The sequence below is a fragment of the Melanotaenia boesemani genome, chromosome 14 (assembly GCF_017639745.1).
Source record: "Melanotaenia boesemani isolate fMelBoe1 chromosome 14, fMelBoe1.pri, whole genome shotgun sequence".
Classification (NCBI taxonomy): Eukaryota; Metazoa; Chordata; class Actinopteri; order Atheriniformes; family Melanotaeniidae; genus Melanotaenia; species Melanotaenia boesemani.
Window position 1 is genome coordinate 17,085,843 of NC_055695.1, and position 19,539 is coordinate 17,105,381.

Here is a 19,539-nt window from a genome sequence, read left to right on the forward strand (position 1 = left end):
CATGCATCTCTCTATTTTTTCATTTGTAAGAAATTGCATGTGCCTGCTTAAATTTCATCTTACATGGGTATCTGTAATAGGAGGCGCGTGGGTGTTTTTGTGCATGGACAAGGATATGTCTGTCACTTTAATGGCAAGTTAAACAAAAAAGTCGAAATAATAAAAAAATATAATAAAATGTCTCTTCACTGAAATAAAAAAAAAAAAAAAGCAAAATAAAACTTAAAAAAAGGAATTACTTAGAATTCAAACATTCCAAATTATCAAGAAAAGTCTTAAAAGTAGTAATCAAATCTTAACTAAAGCAGTAGAAATAACAAGTAGCAAGGAAAAGACATAAACAGACAAAAAGATTCAGACTTGTACCTCCAGTAGCCAGGGTTTCAGTTTGCGGTCCAGGATGATATCAAAGCCCAGCACCTCAAAGCAGACACTGTCGCTCCCTGGTGGCTGGCCAGGGCGGCACATGCGGTAGGCGTGCAGCACGTGGGGCTCGGCCACTATCAGTGTTTTCACCACCAGCTCCTGGCAAAGATGAACGCACAAACAAATACAAAGAAATAACCACCCAACTCAACTGGCAAAGTAAACATTGATCGTACTTATATTTATTAAGTTTTGCTTGCATTAAAGGAACTAAAGTTTTGGCTTTTTTTTCATAGATTATGATAAAAACTCTATTTTCTTCACTGCAGGCTGCAGCTATAGACAAATGATAGTAGTTTCAAACTTAAATGGATAATGCAGCGATCACACCAGATACTCATCCCTGCAACATACATTCTCCACAGAGTTGGCCAAAATCAATAAGTAAACATTGGTTAATTTAGAGTTCTGGTGTTTTTCTCTGTCATGTTAAAAACAGAAGTGAATCTCCAACTATTACCAACACAGAGTATTTCAAATTAAGCACACACATGGGCTTTAGCTAGTGCTTGTAATGGCGTATCTGTGTTGCTAGTGGTCTCCAACCTGTGTGCATTTTCGTCTGCATCTATGTTTGCTGGCTGCTACCTACCGGTCTACCCCACTGTGCAGCTGTGGTAAACATGCTCACTCTGACACACAAGCACACTCTGCACAAAGCTTTCCCTCACCAGGCAAGCCCCACGCTGTGCTGCTGGCCTTCAGTTTTGCCCAGTCCAGTCTGACTGCTGGGTGCAGGAGAGGGGGTTTGGTGGTCTGGCCTTCGCCTGATAAGGCTGAACACCCCTCCCCTCCTTTTCCAGTCTGTGTGTTACTCAAACACCTCCATCTATATGTCAATCCATCTACCAGTCTGACCCACAGGCTGCTCAGCACAAACACTTGGTCCCCCTCCCACATCTTTGCCCAAAGTCCCTAGTACTGGCTGCTTTGTGTGTGTGTGTGTGTGTGTGCGTGTGTGTGTGTGTGTGTGTGTGTGTGTGTGTGTGTGTGTGTTCTTTGTCCTTGCCCACATCACCTCTCTCCTTATCCTGAGCCCCCAGCAGTGGCTACTTTTGAGCACCTCATGTTTGCGCATGTTAGCCTGTGTTTCTGTAATATACTTATTATTTAACCCTCTAGGATTTTTTTTTTTATAACGTCATTTATGCACTCTCAGATCGTTATTTGTTTAGACCCTGCATCCCTGCTTTTCCCAAAAACTTACCACGATGCTGTTTTTCCTAAAATGTTTTTGTCTAATTTGTGTAACATCTAAAATTTGTTACCCAATTTTGTGCCTTTAAATAATTAAAAAAGAATTTTTTTAAATGTTTAGTCTTTAGTTTTGATCGTCTTAAAAGCCCTCCTCATCACATGGATTCATTTGTTCAAACAACTAAAAAGAAATGTTGAAAAAATATTTGAACTTTAAATTCAAATAATAAAGAATAATGAATTAAAAAGTCTAAAAAAAAGAACATTGAGAATACCGAAATCTCCAGAGAATTTGTGATTTATTATCCTTTCAATAGCAGTATATTCGTAAGAGTTCACAACAATCTGGGAAATTTTATTTTTAAGGTGCCATAAAACCTTTGTTATTTCTGAATACTCCCAATTGTGGGAGTATTTGGCGTACTGGTGTGTGTGTGTGTGTTTTTGTGTATTAGCAAATTAAAAAATTTTACCTTACGCATTAGTAGTCAGACCCTGCTGACAAATTCACACCAACATTAAAAAGCTGCAGCTTTGCTGCTCAAACCTTGACCCACATCAATACACCTCAACATGAAAGAGAGGTCGGTGTTCCACATGAAAAAAGTAATTAAGCACAATGTTCTTAACCCTCATGGACAATCTTTTAGCAAACAAACTCTGACTCTCTGGCCATGACCATTGGCAGTAAGAGTATGGTCAGTCTTCAAGGTCGGAACAGGAACAAAATGTAAGAAAAGATGAAAAGAGGAGAGAGGACTGTGCAGAAATGTGTGTGGATGTGAATTGACAGGCAGCAACAACTACTGTAAGTGGTGTAACTTAGGAAAGTGTGGTAATAAAATGGTGACTGATGGAGAAAGACACTGCATGCAATGGCTGAGTCTAAAGGTGACGCCATGGTGTGTCACTAAGGGGCAAAATGAATATAATGAATGGATATTTAAAAAAAGGAAATGTTTGGAGCACAAGGACAGATTACCTGCTTTACCTGCTTTTGGTAGAAAAATTGTTCAGTAACTATAATGCATCTTCTTAAATATTTGTGGAAATAAACCTGCTGGAGCTATCTGTACTATTACAATATTATATGCTATATTATTATCTCTTATGTAAACCATTTGTTTAAAAAAAAGCATTCATTCTTATTGTTATTGTCCAAAGGGAAATAAAAAAATAAAAATAAACATTTTTCTTATTATTGCAAACATAAGGTTGAAGAGAGGAGAACAAGAAAGAACTTCTACCATTATAAGAACTTGGCCCTGGTAAAGCATTTAAGACATGATGATGAGGAAAATATAAAGATGATGAAGAAATTAAATAAAATTCACCTTCAGAAGAAGGTAACAACCAATTATTTGTTAATTTTTTACACAAATTCAGAATGAAAGCAGACAGTAAAGCAGAGCACAAGGACTGAGGGACCAAACAGCCCAAATAAATGTGTATAAAAAAATCAAGGTAAAGATGAATAAGGCAAACATGAATGGACCCTTGAAAAGATGGGTCAAAAAGAAACAAGTTACTAAGAGACAAAAGGAAAGACAAAAGGGCACGACAGGAATGAAGTTGGAAAAAAAAACAAGATTTCAAACAGACAATGATGAAAGAAAATGAACAAGGTCAAGGTATGTGGATGAGCTGAGAGTAATGCCAGACAGGAAAAGATCACCCTCAAGGAATGATGTTTCCACAAAGCTCTTCCTGGAATTAAACAAACTCCCTGAAACACTGTCATAACAAATCATATCAAACCTTAGCTTGTCCACTTGTGTACTGAAAGCATTGTGTGTTGGTTAGCTGAAACAGCCTGTGTATATATGAGAGTACACTGCAGGATTACATTTGCAGATGTTTGCATTTGTGGACTGTTTTTATTGACCATCCTTTCCTTTTGTGGAAGCACATACCCAAGACTATATGTCAGAATGTAATTGTAGCTGTGTTTGCATCAGTTTGAGTAAACTACAAACATACTGAGATATCGCCCCACAACTTGGCCACGTCATAGTCGTTGACGCGGAGGAACTCGGTGAACCAACTGATAGACCTCTTACTGCCTTTGTCCACTGTCTCGTCTCGCTCAAAGTTCTCGTTGTGTTTGTTGACTGAATAGTTTGTCAGATGCATGTAGAGCTGGCTCTGTGGAGACAAAAAAGGTACCAAAAGTAGTTAATGCAGCTGGTCATAACTCTTAAAATAAGAACGGAAATCTGTGACAAACATGTTAAATGTACTGAACGGGTCCCAAACAGTTCAAAACAAGCCTTGTCATTTTCATGTATGATGGGGAAAATACAAAAAACTTATTACAGTTTAATTAAATGGGACCCCTGGTCGTTTTATGTAAAAAAATAAACCATCTTTTAATAAGCTGTGAAAACTTAAAAAAATATGAGTAATGCAAATCATATTTGTAGCAGAGGTTATTAGTTTGTTGAAGCAAAAACATCCTACTCCTTTATTTCCTTAATTTATTCTGCCAATGCAGAAATGATTCTCTCTGTGTCATTATTTCTGCGCTCATTTGCAGCGCATTCATCCTCAGTACAGTAATTACATAAAACCATAAATAAATATTTAAACATTAAGAATTTACAAATAACTTTACTGAAGCAATACAAAAAGGGCAGTTTAACAGCAAAAACAATTAAATTAGGCCTGCAAGAAATGAACACTTTAATTATAGATTAATTATCAATTATCCTTTATATGGATTCCAATAGTCACATGCAAAGTTTAAGAACTTAGAAAAGAATAAGACTCAAAACCTTCAACAATCGTCAAAAGCTAAAAATATTTATTTGACCATAATTTTCAAAACAGCTGTCAAATTATTTTTTTCAATCTGAAACTAAATGTGTTTGTCAATTTATTGTAAACTGTACTTAAAAGGATGTGATCATAACTATTCATTGTACTGTATAACCCTTTTTGTATCCTTATCTTTAAACATTAGCCCTCATGCTTGAAGACAATACATTCTTGTCCCTAACGCTGTGCCCCTCATGGCTATCTGGAAGTCACTTGTGTCCAGCTCACTTGAATGAATGTCCTGACTCACTCCATTATGGGTCACACAGCAATTAAGACAATACAACTTATGTCTTAGGAGGGATCCTGGATGCCCTGTGTGTGTATGTGTGTGCATGCATTCATATTTTAAATAGGCATTGTGCTTGGTAGGAAGTTCTGCTAGTATGTGTCTGTGTTTTAAACCCCCTCATTTACAACAGCCTTAGCTTCTGCAGTTGCAGAAACTCTAGGCAGACATGAACGGTCTGATATTAGAAGAGACGCAAGGACAGGTTGCCTGGATTTTTGCACAGTTAAATGTGCATAAAAATATGTGCAATTTTTGTAATCATTTGTAGATTACTTTGTTGTTGTTGTGTGTACACTGCAATTTCCCAAGGAGCAAAACATACAGTTGTATATGATACCAGTGTTGGCACAAACACACACACACACACACACAGAAAGAAAATTTCACTATTTAAAGGTGTTAATCTATAACTGTGCTCATTTTTCCAAATCAAAGCACATTCTTTCTAAAAGGACAACTAAAATTGCTGCACAAATAAAGGCTGCAGCATCGATTACTAATAAAGCTGTTATTATCTGTCACTCACCAGGTTAGCCTCGCTGGGCGCATGGTACTTCTCTGTGCCCATGCGTACCAGGCCGTCATTGTAAAGGAAAATACGAAGTGGATCACAGGAAGTGACCAGGATGTAGATGCGTAGGTCAAACTTATAGCCCTCCATGAGAAAGGGCTTCTCCAAGTACTCCTGAACGATTAAGTGCTCCTGGGCTGGCAGCTTCTCACAGTTACGGATAAGCGAGATCCTACATCGACAAAAACTTTATTAATCCTCGGGGGGGAAATTATAGTGGCATAATAAAATATGGCATGCTAAAGACAAAAAGATAATTAAAAAAATGATAAATGGGAGCATAGCAGACCATGAATAAGAATAATGACATTGGCACTGTCTTATATTCATGATGAAGCTAAAATTTGAGGCAAACAAGATACTGATTTTATGTGTTTCATTATAATATTCAATTTCAAAGTCATCTGTAAAAGCTGAGGACATATTTCAGGTATGATACATCTGCCAGTTCTGGTGATACTTTCCGTCTTCATATCCCAACATTAACTTTGGCCTACTGCTTTTTGGGGGATAATAACCATAAATTACACAAGCTGTAGACACCATCATTGCAGAGAATATTGAAATAAGTCCTTAGTATGTGCAAAATAATTTTCTCACACACATTAAAAACAGGTAATCATAGGGAGTGAAAGGGTCAGAGTCATGTGACCCACTACACCATCAAAACCCTTAAGCCCCATTTCCACGGACTGGTTCTGTTCAGACTGGTGCAGTCCGGTACGCTATTTTGTGTGTGTCCATTTAAAAAAGGAGCCCATACAACTGACTCATTTATGGACCCCCTTCAGTTTCAGGTCCATAGGAAAATGCTACAGTACGGTTAGTACAGCAGAGCTACTGGCATCTAATGATAAAATCCATTGATTAGCAGACAGAAAAAGGTCACTGGCCATAAAAAAAGCAAGCACAAAACAAACACAGTGTTGCCGTTCAGTCCATGGTTCAGTTGGACATTTAAAAAGATATTAGGAAAAAAGATGCTTGCAAACAACAGTAAGGTCTGGTCGTACAATGTGGCATGTATCCTTCGTACAAAGAACCAAAAGCCAAGCATAACAAAAACGAGCTGCTGATTGGCCTCCATTGTTGTTTGTAGCATTACGTTTGTTGTTATTGCACTAGTATGACGCCAGGCTAGTGGTTGGTCTGATTTGGTTGGACCGTTCTAAAACTTCCGAACCGCACCACCCAGAACTACTCAGCAGAAATGGGGCTTTTGTGAAACTATATAGAAATGAAGAGGAAAGTACAAACTGTTTGGCTCTGTCATTAAAAAAAATAAATAAATAAATAAAAAATCCAAAAATGTTACTGTGTTTAGCTTGCATTCAAATAGAACAGTTGAAAAACAAATATACAATTGAACAGGTACAATATAAATTATGTTCTGTCTTACTCATACTCGGCAAACATATGGAGAACATTGTGTTTTTTTTTTTTTCAGCTAAAACCCACTCAGTCTGAATGGCACACTGCATCAAAAGGTCTGTTAGGGCCTTTAAAGTTTGCACAGGTTAACAAGAACAGACACTCTGCTCCGTTTCAACCTCCACTCTAATTCATTTGCTTTGGTCTCATGTCACTGGCACTCAGGTCTTATAGTACGCAGACCATTGCTAGCTGGCCTGAAGACGGAGTTGTGTTAGTCTGTGGACATCCATGTGGTTGTGCAAGCATGTGGGGGGTAATAGCTTTAAAGTTGTGCGTCTCAAAATGTGTGTTTGTCTGTGTTTAAGTGGAGTTTGTATGTGTCCAAGACGGGTGCAGGGTCATTTTAAACAATCTTCCACCATGCACAAAAACACAACTGACCTATATCACCATCACTCATAGTTAAGTGAGACGCAGGCTAAATTGGTTACATGCACAGCCTGGAGGGCTGGATTGTGCCCAAAAAGCCAATGAGGCACACCACACACACAAACATATAATTTGGCCAAGATGTACACACTTGATAGTTAAAAAAATATGGTTTAAGATGTTGAAATAATCCGCACCAAGACATCAGAGGGTACAGCATAATTCACAGCCGGAGCTTATAATAACCTTGGACCGGAGCTGTCTACCTAGTAATTCAACCAAATAATTTACCTAATCAGTTCACTGTAATGAAGCAAAAATATGTTGCTGACAAGCCTCAAAGGAGACTTTATTTGTGAAAAATCCAAGAGGAAGAGCATAAATTAAGATTAGGATCAACATTCCTCTTCTTATAGGTCAGAGGAAACTTGTAGACCTACTTTAGCATACAATCTGCTTTTGCTCCTGACAAGTGAGTAGCTTCTCTACTACAGATGAGGACTTCATTGGCCTGCTTATCGCAGTACTCAAGTAAAAAAGAGTAGCGAGAAGTTGTTTGAGGCCTGACCGACGATATGAGGCAGACAGCAAGCTGAATGATGAGGACGGGGTTAACAGTGTTAGTTAGTCGAGTAGAAGCTGAGGAGAAGACGACATGATTGATGAGCCGGGGTGTCAGATAATCACAGCCCACTCTCCCCTGCCTATTTAATTTGGAACTGGAGGGGAGCTCGCCTTTTTAAGCTCTGCACGCGGTTTTATTTTGTTTCCCTTATAACAAGCTAGGCCTCAGACATAAACAATAACTTCATTTAGTTGGCCGTCGGAAAAATAAATTACAGGGGATAGATATAACTTAATTTCCTGCCGCGTAACACCATAAAAAAAAAGGAGAGAAAAATCTAATCTTGTGAGCTGCCTGCCATTGAGTGGTCGAGCTAAACTCATCATCTTTCATATTCTTAATGTATTGCAATAATTCAGCCTTTATTCTTTAATAAATAAGGGCTTAGTGCAGCATGGGGTTATAAGTAATGCTCACATTATACCAGAAAGGACAAATTCAAAGAGAATTAGAGGGAGAGGTGGGGCATACTGAGCTATTTGTACTTCAATATCCCCACCTATTGGTGCTGGTGATGAAGGAAATTGAAAATATTTCTTCATGCATAGACTTCAGAGATTTTCAATGAAGAAAATGTTAAAATAAACATTGAATCTTCTTCCTAAGGGGTTTATATTTTGAGTAAAAAATAATATTTATACTTTTTAGTTTACATTTTTGTAGCATGAAACAGGATTATATACAAAACCTCAAACTACTTCAGATATTAACTTTTTTTTCTTTTGCCGATATAGTTTTGAATTCCTCCTATTTTTAGGAGCAAAATAATTTTGTGTTGCTCATATAAAGACCAGTAGAATCTCTTAAGTAGTTTATTTCAAAACACACTACAAGAAGTTTGTTTTTCTGACCACTTTTTAAATGATAAATTTGTATAGTATTCATCCACTGTGAGTCACTTGAAAGGGTCAGATTTATAAGGGCAAGACACTAGAGTTCCTTTCCACAGGATCTTCTTAATTTCTCCAAGGTGTTCTGGTTCTGCTCCTTTACTCTCAGTCAACTGCAAAAGCTAGGGGGCTTTCTTACTAGATTAGATGGCCAAACATTATCCTGCTCATCTGGCTCTTTTTAAAGTAAGGACCTTGTGATCAATATCAAAGTCTCCATCACTTAAAGCAAAGCTCCCACACTCAACCAACCATTTAATGTTCTGCTTTCTTGACAAAGCTAGTGGGGAAATTAACTCAGACCACAGTTAGCTTTAATGTTATGTGGGATAGATACCGTTTGTCATTAATTTTTCCACAACTATTTACACACATTGAAATGGTAGAATAATGATATAACCTCCGAATATAAAACCAAGACTAACTTCTGCCTTAAAAGGATAGTGGATATGTGGATAGTGTACTCATGTGGAAATGTCAACCAAAATGAATAACATTAAGCTTCGTTAGAGGGCCTAATTATTAGAATTTGCCTCTGATCGCATGAACGCATTTGCAGACTTTACATAAACAAAAGACCCTGTTCCCATTCAGTTTGGGAAAAAAAACGGGATAAATACTTCAGGATTTCAACTCCTAGGAAGTCAACATACAATATAATATAATGAATCTGCAACATCACAACCTGGGGTTGCTCTCAGCCCATGGGACTGCAGGTATGAAATATGCATTTATATACCACAGCCGCCTCATCTTTTGCTAAAGAGATGCTATTGAAAGATCGAGTCCCCTGCAGCAGCCATCTTTGTCCATTTTCTAGTCTGACTGGTCTCTGCTGATGGTGCCTCATAGAAGAATCCAATAATCACATGCAGAGACCTTCAGGGAAGGAAGTATAGGAACTGCCAGGGACGGAGTGGATTTGTGTGCGTGTCCCCACTGGCAGCGATAATGTCTGATTTATGGAAAGAGTGACCAGGACAATGAAGCCCACAATGAGATTCACCACACCCTCTCAGCTTTAGTGCTCAGTCTGGTACCAGCCATCATGGCACTTGCACATATAGTCATCCTAGAGAAACAAACCTCTTAGTCTTATTTTTGCTGTGCTTGTTCTGCATTTGTTTACTCTAAATTCCTCCTTTCCTCCCTCTCCTGCCCTTTAACTTTTGGCCCCGCTCTTATAGTCAATGTCTATAGATTATTCTGAGACGCTTGCTAGCTTCTGACATACCCATGACCCATAGCGCCATTGGCAGGCTTAACAATGAAGGTCTTCTGCTTGCGTTTCCTGCGTAGCTCTTTCACATAGTTCTGGAACTGAGTGTACTCAGCAGGGAAGATCCAGGTTTTGGGTATGAAGCTGTACTCTTGAGGCTGGCACTTGATCATTCTGTAAAAAATAAAGGAAAGAGCAAAAGGGAGAGTGTATAAGGGCAATTTCTTCTGAGAGGCACAATTTCATGCCTTTTGAAAAATCTTGAGCCTTGCATTTTTTTTATTAGATTAAAGATGAATGTTTTGCTTCAGAGCATTGCCAGCTTATTTCTCTTGAATTGTGGGGTGCTATAAGTTCCCAGCTGTGTCTTTTTAGAGTACTTGTGCTTTTTCTGCATCTGTTACTGATCCAAATGAGTCACATTTATGTGTTAAGAAAGACAGAAGGACTTACTTGGACATGTTTCTTGCAAGGCAGTCTTTCCGGCAGATTTCGCCCATGCCAGGGAAATGGTTAATTCTCTGCAGAGGGACAGGCAGACATAATAATGTTGTTAGGGCCATTACGCCACTCAATTCCACCCCCACCCCTTCATAAAAATGAGCACATTAAAGGCAGCAACCTGAAGTGAGCTTACAATGTTCTGACATTTATGCCCAATTACAGACTCAAAACAAAAAGGTGATGCTGAGACCTTTCTCAACCCTTATTTAGCTTACAATGTTTTTTTTCTTTCTTTCTTTCTTTTTTTAAATATACTTTAAAGGTTGGGGAGGGAAGAAACAAAAAAAAAGATCAATCTTAACTCAGAGGGGCCAAGGTAATTGGTTCTGCATCACAGGCTCCTGCGGTGACAGTTGAATGAATTGCTTTGAATATGCCGAAAAGGGGGCGGATGTAAAGGAAAAACTCTGGGTTTTCTGTATTCTTTGACCAAATGAGCCTGAACACAGGCGTTAATTAGGCTCGTACAAACTGAAGTTTGACAGCAAACTCACAGTACATCACTAAAGCGAAAAAAGGAAAAGAATTAAAAAGAAAAGGGGAAAGAAAGGGGGGAAGAAAAAAACAAGAATAGAGCGTATAAGAAATGGATGATTATTATACAAACGAGACAGAAATAATCAGGGATTTGGAGGAGATTGTACAATTATGCCAATGCCAAAAGAAACTACATGGCATGCGAGTGGAAATCAAAACCAATTGTTGATGGACATCTACTTTTCTTCTGAGAAATTATCTCATGAAACAAAACAGCAGCTAGAGGGACCAAGGAAATAAAATAAATAAAAATACCAGCAAAGCATCAGCTCTCAGTAAAACATCAGCAATATTACAGCAAGTTAAGCTGTTACACTATTTGTAATATTCCGTCTACTTAGTTGAACTCCTGTTGCCCCTATCCTAAGAAGCCATACTCTTTTTGACTGGCCAGTGATTTAATCGATCATTAGTGCCCCGTCTAATCAAATAAGCACTCTGGAAGATGGATCACTAATGCTTAGAGCTGAGAGAGAGAGCAGCCGAGTTCATTCAGCAGGACAGAGGGGTCAAACAGAGGTAAAATCACTCTCAGACCAGTACAAGGAACTCAGAGCAACCCTTGTTGTTTAGGTTCGTCTTATCAGCATCACTTGTGACATTTGATATGTTTCCTACCGGCTCCTGCTGCTCACAGCTTGTCAGTCTACCTGTCAATCTCAATCTCTGTGCTGCTTCTTACTGTGTACAGTGCACCAATATTTCCCATTTACTGCCCTTTTCTTTGGAAAAACAGATGTTCAGATCCAGAGCTTCGTCCCACTTAAATAAAAAAAAAAAAATTACAACTTTATTTATTTATTTATTTACTTTTGCTATTTGACTTAATCTTTAATTTGAAATTCTTTCTCCAGCTGCATTATTCATAAACCCCCTGCTTTGCAATCTGCTTTTACTACCCTTTCCTTTCCTTCTATACCTCTGCAAAAGATAAATATGAGTAGACAATTTACATATATTTATACACTAGTGAACACATATTACACTAACTAGTGTTAATCTGTGTTTCTCAATTCTGAATACATCATCTTAATGAACAGCAACTTGTAATATGGTTTAAACTTTATTTATGGGTGAGTGAAGTATTTATTTATGTATTTAGTTAGTCAAATAGTTTTACAATTAAACCTGGTTTGAGATATTATCCATCCTCACCCAAAACAAAGGTACCACAAAACTTTTTAATCCCAAAGCTTGATTCATTTTTGAGGTCACCTATGTGTGCTTGATAGTTATAGTTCTTTAGCCTTTGGCTTTACTTAGGCAAACTAAAGGTTTAAACCCACATTTTATTGATCCGAATAGCCTTAGGACTTAAAATCCCTATCAAGAGCATTTAAGCTCTCTTATCTAACCTTGAGGCCACTGTGAGCCCAGCTGAGATGTGTTAGCTTTACACAGTAGCCAGTGTGGGATACCTGATAGTTCCTGAGCTCAGCGATTTTCTCATGTTGCACAGCTGAGTCATTCCAGATGAGGTTGGCAGTCTCATCATCATCACGTGTCTTGATGAAGTCCATTTCATTGATGGCAATTCGAACTGGGAAAAAAAAAACTTTAGCTTGTATTGCATTTATAGAATACGTAAGCAGTCTCACACAAGGATCATTTTTCCCAAAAAAATACCCCCTTAAAGACTGACTAGTCTTGTGATGTAAAGTTATGGATGCAAAATATGAATATCAAATCATGAGGACCCACAAAACAAAGATTTATGCTTTATAGATCAAATTTTGCCTCAAACATTTTGCAAGGCTTAAGTGTTGCTCTGCATTCATTAAGAGATATATATCTGGGGGCTTATAAATCAAAAAGCTCACAGCAATATTTATGTTTCATGGAATGGCTGCAGAGCAGCTAATCGTAATGCCTCTCTTGAAGAAGATAAATTAATAGACTGTAATGCATTCAAATCCCACTGGAAACCCCATAGTATGAGAGATAGGTGGCAGCCCATTTGGACATTAATCCAACAAGTATTCATTATTCAAGGAGTAATGAAAAATTCATGTGCCCTAACGAAACAAGGTATTAATTAATTTCTTGAGAGCTCCCACAAACCTGGAGAAGGCTTGCCTAATGTTGCGTGATGGCACTGAATGGGAAAAAGATGTTTCCGATATGACTTCATCCATCTGTTAGCGTCAGTAGAGACTAACAGTGTTTTGCTAACTGGAACATGGATGGTTTACATCACAGCGGGCATATGCTCATAGTTACCAGAAAGGTCTTTGAGTACAACAAAGTCATAATCGATCCTTTCTGACACATCTTACAAAACAGAAGTCTTAAGCGGTACAGTTTATATTTCCTCCTCAGTGGGTGTTGAGCAGATTTTCAAAACAATTTAGCCACACCTTTAACTTTTAGCTCTAAAACAAAGAAAGACAAGTGTAAAAGAAAAACAGCAAAAATAAGCCATCCATCTGGACCGCGGTGTTAATTTTCTCTCAGAACAGACATGAAGTACTCTGAAAATGGCCACTGTGAGGGTCTCGTCACAGCTAGCTGATTGACTCACAGCTAGACTTCCATCTACCTACAGGATCCCAGCAGTCTCCAACTTTCCTAGCTGCTGCTGACTCCTTAGTTTCATTCATTGTAGTTCACCCTTGAGAGCGTTGCTACCACACAATATACTGAACACGTGAGGAGTGCTTACAATGCTGTTTTAGCAAATCTCAAAAAACCTTACAGCCAAGTTAAATTACCTCAACAAAGATTTATGTATGTATATAAGGCTGAGCTGACTTTGTGAGCCATTAAGCTGGACTGCAGCTTTTTGAGGTTTAATTTAATGCATCGAATAAGAACAAACTCCTTCAAACAATCCACCTCATCAAATTAGATTCAATTGTTGAGACAACATTGGGATTGGCTTTGTGGAGTTAGGGACTCACTAAGCAATACTGAGAGCTGTTTCTACAATTAATAATCAGTTCATTGTGTCAGCACATAAATCTTACAGCAGGACCACCCAACATGTTGGAAAATCCAAACAAAATAGCAAAACTAAAATTCAGACACTTTTAACACAATGTAGCTTAATCTAATAGAAAATTAGCCTAGCAAACAAAACAAACATGTATTCATTGTCCAATAATGTTAACCTTGCTTTACATCTGTCTGAGAGGTATACTGAAAAAATTATAATTAATGTTTTAATAATACTCCAACTCCACTTACTGCTGCTGAACCATTTCAGGATTCTTTCTAGTCGATGAGAGGATATTATCGGCCATCATCAATGAAAAGCAAGCTTTTCATGTGTCGTAGAAAGAAACTCAGCCAGACTCTTATCATAGTTCAATGGTGCATATGAGTATTTTAGCCACTGCTGATTATTGTTTGTACACAGTTTTGTACAACTATTTCACATACTGTTGTAAATGTTATTGGGATTCAAGTAACAATACCAATCTCGTATTTGGTGCCAACAACGTTGGCAGTGATGGTGCCTTTCTTCTTTTTGGTGTGCACCTTCCTCTTCCCGCTGCTCTGATAAGGGCCCACAGATGGCCTGTTCACGGGGGACGCTCCTTGATCCTCTGGAGGAGAAAGCACACAAAACTAGATACAGTCACAGCTTGCGCTCCAGAATGCGAAGGAACAGAAGTCTTCTAATGTACTTTCCTTTTGTCTGTAGGGAATTTAGTAGGGTTTGTTTATGTTGCTAGAATGTGAGTGGATTATGCATCAAGTGTGGTGCAGCTCCATGCATCATGATCTTTAAATTACGATGTCTACTGTATGTATGTATGAATCTGTACTTGTGCCCCACTGTATGTACAAGGACATGCAGACAAACCAGCTACAACAGTCACCCCATCAGTCCTGAGAGACGTGAACTTCTTTTACTCACCTCCATCATTTAGAGGGGAGGGCATCTCAGGGGCTACAGGAGGAAAGGGACAAGCCAAGCTTTCTGCCAGGCTTGGCGGGCGGGCCTCACAGGGTGCTCACAGCTCCCTCCAAGGGTTTTCTCACACTTGCACTAGTTACTCTTCCCTGTCTAGGGAAGTGCAGACGATGTGGGCTCAGAATAAACCAATGGATCATCTGAGCATCTCCTTGGCCCTCTTAAGCAGCATAAGCAGTGGAGTTTGGGTGGGCAGGGGAGTCAGCAAGGGTTGCAGCAGTGAGGAAGTGCAGATGAGGGAGGACTCCTCAGGGATGTACACAATCCAAGCTTATTTACAACCCCAAGAGGAGAAAGAGAGGGAGGGGGTGGACAGAGGGGGTAGGAAAGCCTGTGGAGGAGAAGAGAAAACATACTTTAAAGCTGCAGAACAGCAGTAGTGGTTACACCGATCAAAGAGTCACTGCAGTGCACAGTGTGGATCAGTATGTAATTTCTCATTGCACAGGAGTGAACTGGGGCATCACCAGCAGAACACAGACCTTACACATGTGGCATTGGATGTATGAGTTCAGGAAGTGCTCCATGGAGCTCTGAAGGTGCACACACAATAGTTCTAGTGAATCAAATCTACAGCTGTGTAATGTCTGCAGGAATTATTGGCATTTAATAGAACCATTGTGAGATATGTGTGTGTCAAGTGTTTCCAGTATCACAATGTGTCTTGTGCCAACTGGGTTTAATTGTATGCCTATGAGGTCGCTTTATTCAAACAGATAGCACCTTTACAGTGGTTTGTTAAAAAGTTACCCCAACTGTAAGTAGTAGGGAAATTAACACCAGTTACCAGCCGAGTTCTGTTATTATTTGACTGTGGTTGATTTTGCCCTCAAAATGTTTTTTTTTTTTGTTTGTTTTTTTTTAAGTGATCAGCCACTTGTCCCATCTACATTTATTCTATTACTGGCTTGGGCCGCATAGTAGTTAGAGACTAACTAGTACTGTTCTATCAGAGTAGGTGGGTTTTCATATGTACAAATGCCTCTGTTCTCCGGGTGTGCATTTATTCATCTGTCCTTGTTCACTTATATTATTAAAACACACATTTAAAAACTTTCAATTCAGGATTATAGTACTCAGCATTGTCCATGTGTAAATTCTAAGTGTTACATATTTGAGGCTGGAATAGCTTCTATTTGACATTGTACATATAAAAGGAAATAGTACAAGCAATCTGTTAAGTTGAAAAGGGGCACTGGTCCATCAATATGCACTAATTAAATACCAAATAAATCACAGGTAACATAAACGTGTGAGAAATCATCCACAGTACACTGTGATATAGTGCCCCTTTGAATTTCATAAAGAGATCAACAGTAGCCTCTAGTGGTGAGATTACACTGGAAAATTCATTTTCCTCCTACCAGTCTTCACTGTTCACACACCCATTTTACTGTAGGATTACTGACCACATGCAAGCTAAACAAAATACACACACAAACCACCCTGCAGAGTAACCTTATCAAGTTTATCAACAGCCTATGGACAAATAAGAATGAGAAAACAATCTGATTGCATTACTTGATCACTCAGTAGTCTTTGCTGTCAGCCTCTTGGTCTGCCTGCGGTAAGCACAGGACATTAATCCTGACTAGAATGAGTTCAGCAGAGAGGGGGAGAGCAACAACAAAGAGTTGTAGTGATAAAGTGAGCCAAGCTGTGCTGTTGACAATCTACACGCTTCTCCCAGTGGTGTCTTGTACTGGCTCTGTGCAGGAGCCAGGGAGTACTGGCCCTGAGTGTCATGTAAACCTTCAGGAACAAGGGCAAATCTGAGAGGCACTTATGTTGTGAATAAAAGCTAAAAAAAAAACAAAAAAAACAGCAATTTCTGACAACACATGAATGCTCTGGTGCGGATATTTCAAACAATCCCCAGTCACAACAACTGTGACACTGTTTTAAACACAGTTATACAGCACTATAGTGCAAGGAGGACATGAATTCAAGATAGCTTCCATACTTGTTCCTTAGATCTTTAATAATTGTTTCTGGCAAAAGTATACATCTCAAATTTAATATAATGTTTTTAAATTGTTATTGAGTTTAATATTTGGTATAGCTAAAGTTAAAAACCTTGTTTTTTTTTCAGATCTTCAGCTTTCAATAGATTAAAACAAGGAAAGCATATCTGTACATTTAAATTTTTCAAGTATAGACTAATCCGCCATTTTTTGTGTTTCTCCATCTTGTAGCACCGCCATTTCTGAGGTGGCCGGTCCTAATTACCTCATATCTACTGACATGGACAGCACGAATATCTGGGTTGACAACATTAGACAGAGGTCTCTGGAGACCTCCAAGTTATTCTGTTTTTCATATTAGCAACACACGTTCTGATAAGGACCAGAGGGCAGGAACACATTACACCACTTTTAAAATCACTGCATTGGGTCTCTGTGGATTTCAGGATCGATTTTAAGGTTCTTTGAGTTGTTTATAAATGTATTAATGATCTTGGGCCTTCTTTTTTATCAGAGGTGCTTTCAAATTATGAATCCTTGTGGACCCTGAGATCCTCTGGTACCAGCTTCTTAGTTGTTCCCAAAGTCAGAACCAAAACTTATGGTGAGGCCTCGTTCCACCACTATGGGTTTGACCGTGAAACAGCCTGCCAGAGAACCTCAGGACTGCAGAGACTGTTGATGTTTAAAAACAGGCTCAAGACCTTTCTTTTTAGTTTAGATTATAGCTGAATTTTATTTAATTTTATTTAGATTTTGTACTTGTCTAATACCACCTATTTATGTGGCTCTCCGTTTTATTGTTTTGTTTTACCCAAGTACACAGTTTTTATGAACTCCTTTATTTTATTTTATTTTATAATTTTCCTGAACTCCTTTATCTGTATTTTGTCTCTCTAATCAGTTCTTATTGTTTATAAGTTTATTTAATCTTGTTTTTCACTTTTAACTCCAGTGTTTTCCATCCTGGTGATCCTCAACACCGGCAGCTCTACCTGCTTTGTCTGCAAGGTTGTTGCCATGGTGACTCCTCTTGTGTGGGTGGCTGGGGATCCTGCACGTGAACCCTGTGGCTGTAGTGTGGACCCCAACCTGCCCTGATTCAGATGGTTCCTGTGGTGGCACCCTCTGTGGTCATGGATGGGCTGGCTTCTAGAGTGACTGGATCCCCAAGATACTGTTTCCTCACAGCAGCGTTAAGCTAAATGTTTTTATTATATTGATATTTTATATTTACATTCAGTTTATAGACAGTAACTAGGGGCAGGAGTTCACGTTTGTACAGAATGGGGTATGGGTGGGTGAAGGGAGTGTACATGCACTTTGTTTGCATGTGTGTGATGATTGTGTGTGAAAAGAGACCACTCTTAGGTGTGTTTTACTTTCCTGTTATATACTCTTGTGTGTGAAGGCTTTTAAATTTTAGTTTTAACGTGCATTGTTTGTTATTATTATAAAGCACTTTGTGTTTCTTTGTGCATGAAAAGCACTCTTTAAATAAAATTCAGTTTGATTTGATTAGTTTGGCATCAGTGCATCATTGTAAACTATGATTCATCTGACAGAAACTGCTTTTAATAACTGACACAAGCAATGATCAAAAGTTGATAAAGGCGTAGTTTCGAGCTTTTGTGAAGGCTGTTCATTTTCTATTTTGCCAAAACTTTGACATAGTTCTGTGCACGTTTGTGTTTCTGCTCACAGCGTTTCCCAGAAAAGAGCAAATCATGTTACATTTCACAATATTTCCTATTAACTCTCAGCAACACTACAGCCCCTTGTCTTAGTCTGTTAGCATTAACTAACATAACAAATATTACCCGTTGCTCCACGTTAAGCTGGACGGCAACATGGAAACGTAGCATTTAGATTGTCGACTGTTCACCATAATTTAGTGTTTTTGTTGTTGAGAATAAAATCCAGCATTTCCTCTGCCATGACAGAATGTCATGTCCTCGAATTCACTTTCTTCCATAATTAAAGTTTTCCACTGCTGTTCGAACAGCCGTGAACAGTGCAAGCCCTTCCAGATTTCTTTGACAATTGCTACGTTTACATGGAGCACTTTTAATCCGGTCAAATGTCCAATCAGAACAAAAATACATCATGTAAACATGCCAGTTGATCCGATCAGCAATGATCATAAAGAATTTCCAATCCGATCGAGAGGGGCGGTTTACACCTTTTTTATGATTGGCTCAACAGGAAAAAATAACCATGGCGTATGTTGTTGTCTCTGCACATCCCACCACCTGGGGGTTATGTGATGTAATGAGTTTTAGGGAAGACTTAAAAAATGGTGGCAGCAAAACCGAACGAGACTGTTGTGCAGATACAACATTTTTGTTAGAAACTAAAAGAGTTCAGGGTTATTGAGCATTTTTAAGGTCATGGCAATGGCATAGGATCTACTTCTGGTGTTTGTCTGGATTAATCTATATACTTTTCAAGTATCTTCACAGATATTGTCATTAACACAGATTTCTTTACTTCCTTGATTGCCTGGAAACCATGTAAGGTCACGCTTTGGTAGCACAATGATGTATGATCCAGCAAAATCAGGGCTTCTGTTGTATTGCTCATTTCTCTCTTCTTGTAGTGGTGGTGTTAGGCCACAAGGTGGCGTGGTTTTACTTGTGCTCACTTGAAAGAGGTAGGATTTCAATGTCATTTATTCTCAACGAACAGCCTTTGTTGGATCTCAAGAGTCTTAAGTTAGTTAATTTCTAACCATATTCACATTATTCTTTCAATCAGGTAAAAATGCTTCAGGCA

At 38.6% G+C, this 19,539-nt stretch overlaps 1 protein-coding gene across 5 annotated transcripts in view; it reads right to left on the minus strand.

Moving 5' to 3' along the window:
- The window catches only part of ttll7 (tubulin tyrosine ligase-like family, member 7), a 66,820-nt gene extending 51,693 nt beyond the window's left edge, over positions 1 to 15,127 (minus strand). For all 5 annotated transcript variants that reach the window (XM_042007070.1, XM_042007068.1, XM_042007072.1 and 2 more), the window contains exons 1-8: positions 14,744 to 15,127; positions 14,298 to 14,429; positions 12,300 to 12,421; positions 10,294 to 10,361; positions 9,856 to 10,014; positions 5,259 to 5,475; positions 3,604 to 3,768; positions 367 to 525 (exon numbers count right to left, since the gene is read on the minus strand). In XM_042007070.1, coding sequence (XP_041863004.1) covers positions 367 to 525; positions 3,604 to 3,768; positions 5,259 to 5,475; positions 9,856 to 10,014; positions 10,294 to 10,361; positions 12,300 to 12,421; positions 14,298 to 14,429; positions 14,744 to 14,768 — 1,047 coding nt within the window. In that variant the 5' untranslated portion in view covers positions 14,769 to 15,127. The remainder of the gene's footprint in view (positions 1 to 366; positions 526 to 3,603; positions 3,769 to 5,258; positions 5,476 to 9,855; positions 10,015 to 10,293; positions 10,362 to 12,299; positions 12,422 to 14,297; positions 14,430 to 14,743) is intronic.
- Between the last annotated feature and the right edge of the window lie 4,412 nt (positions 15,128 to 19,539).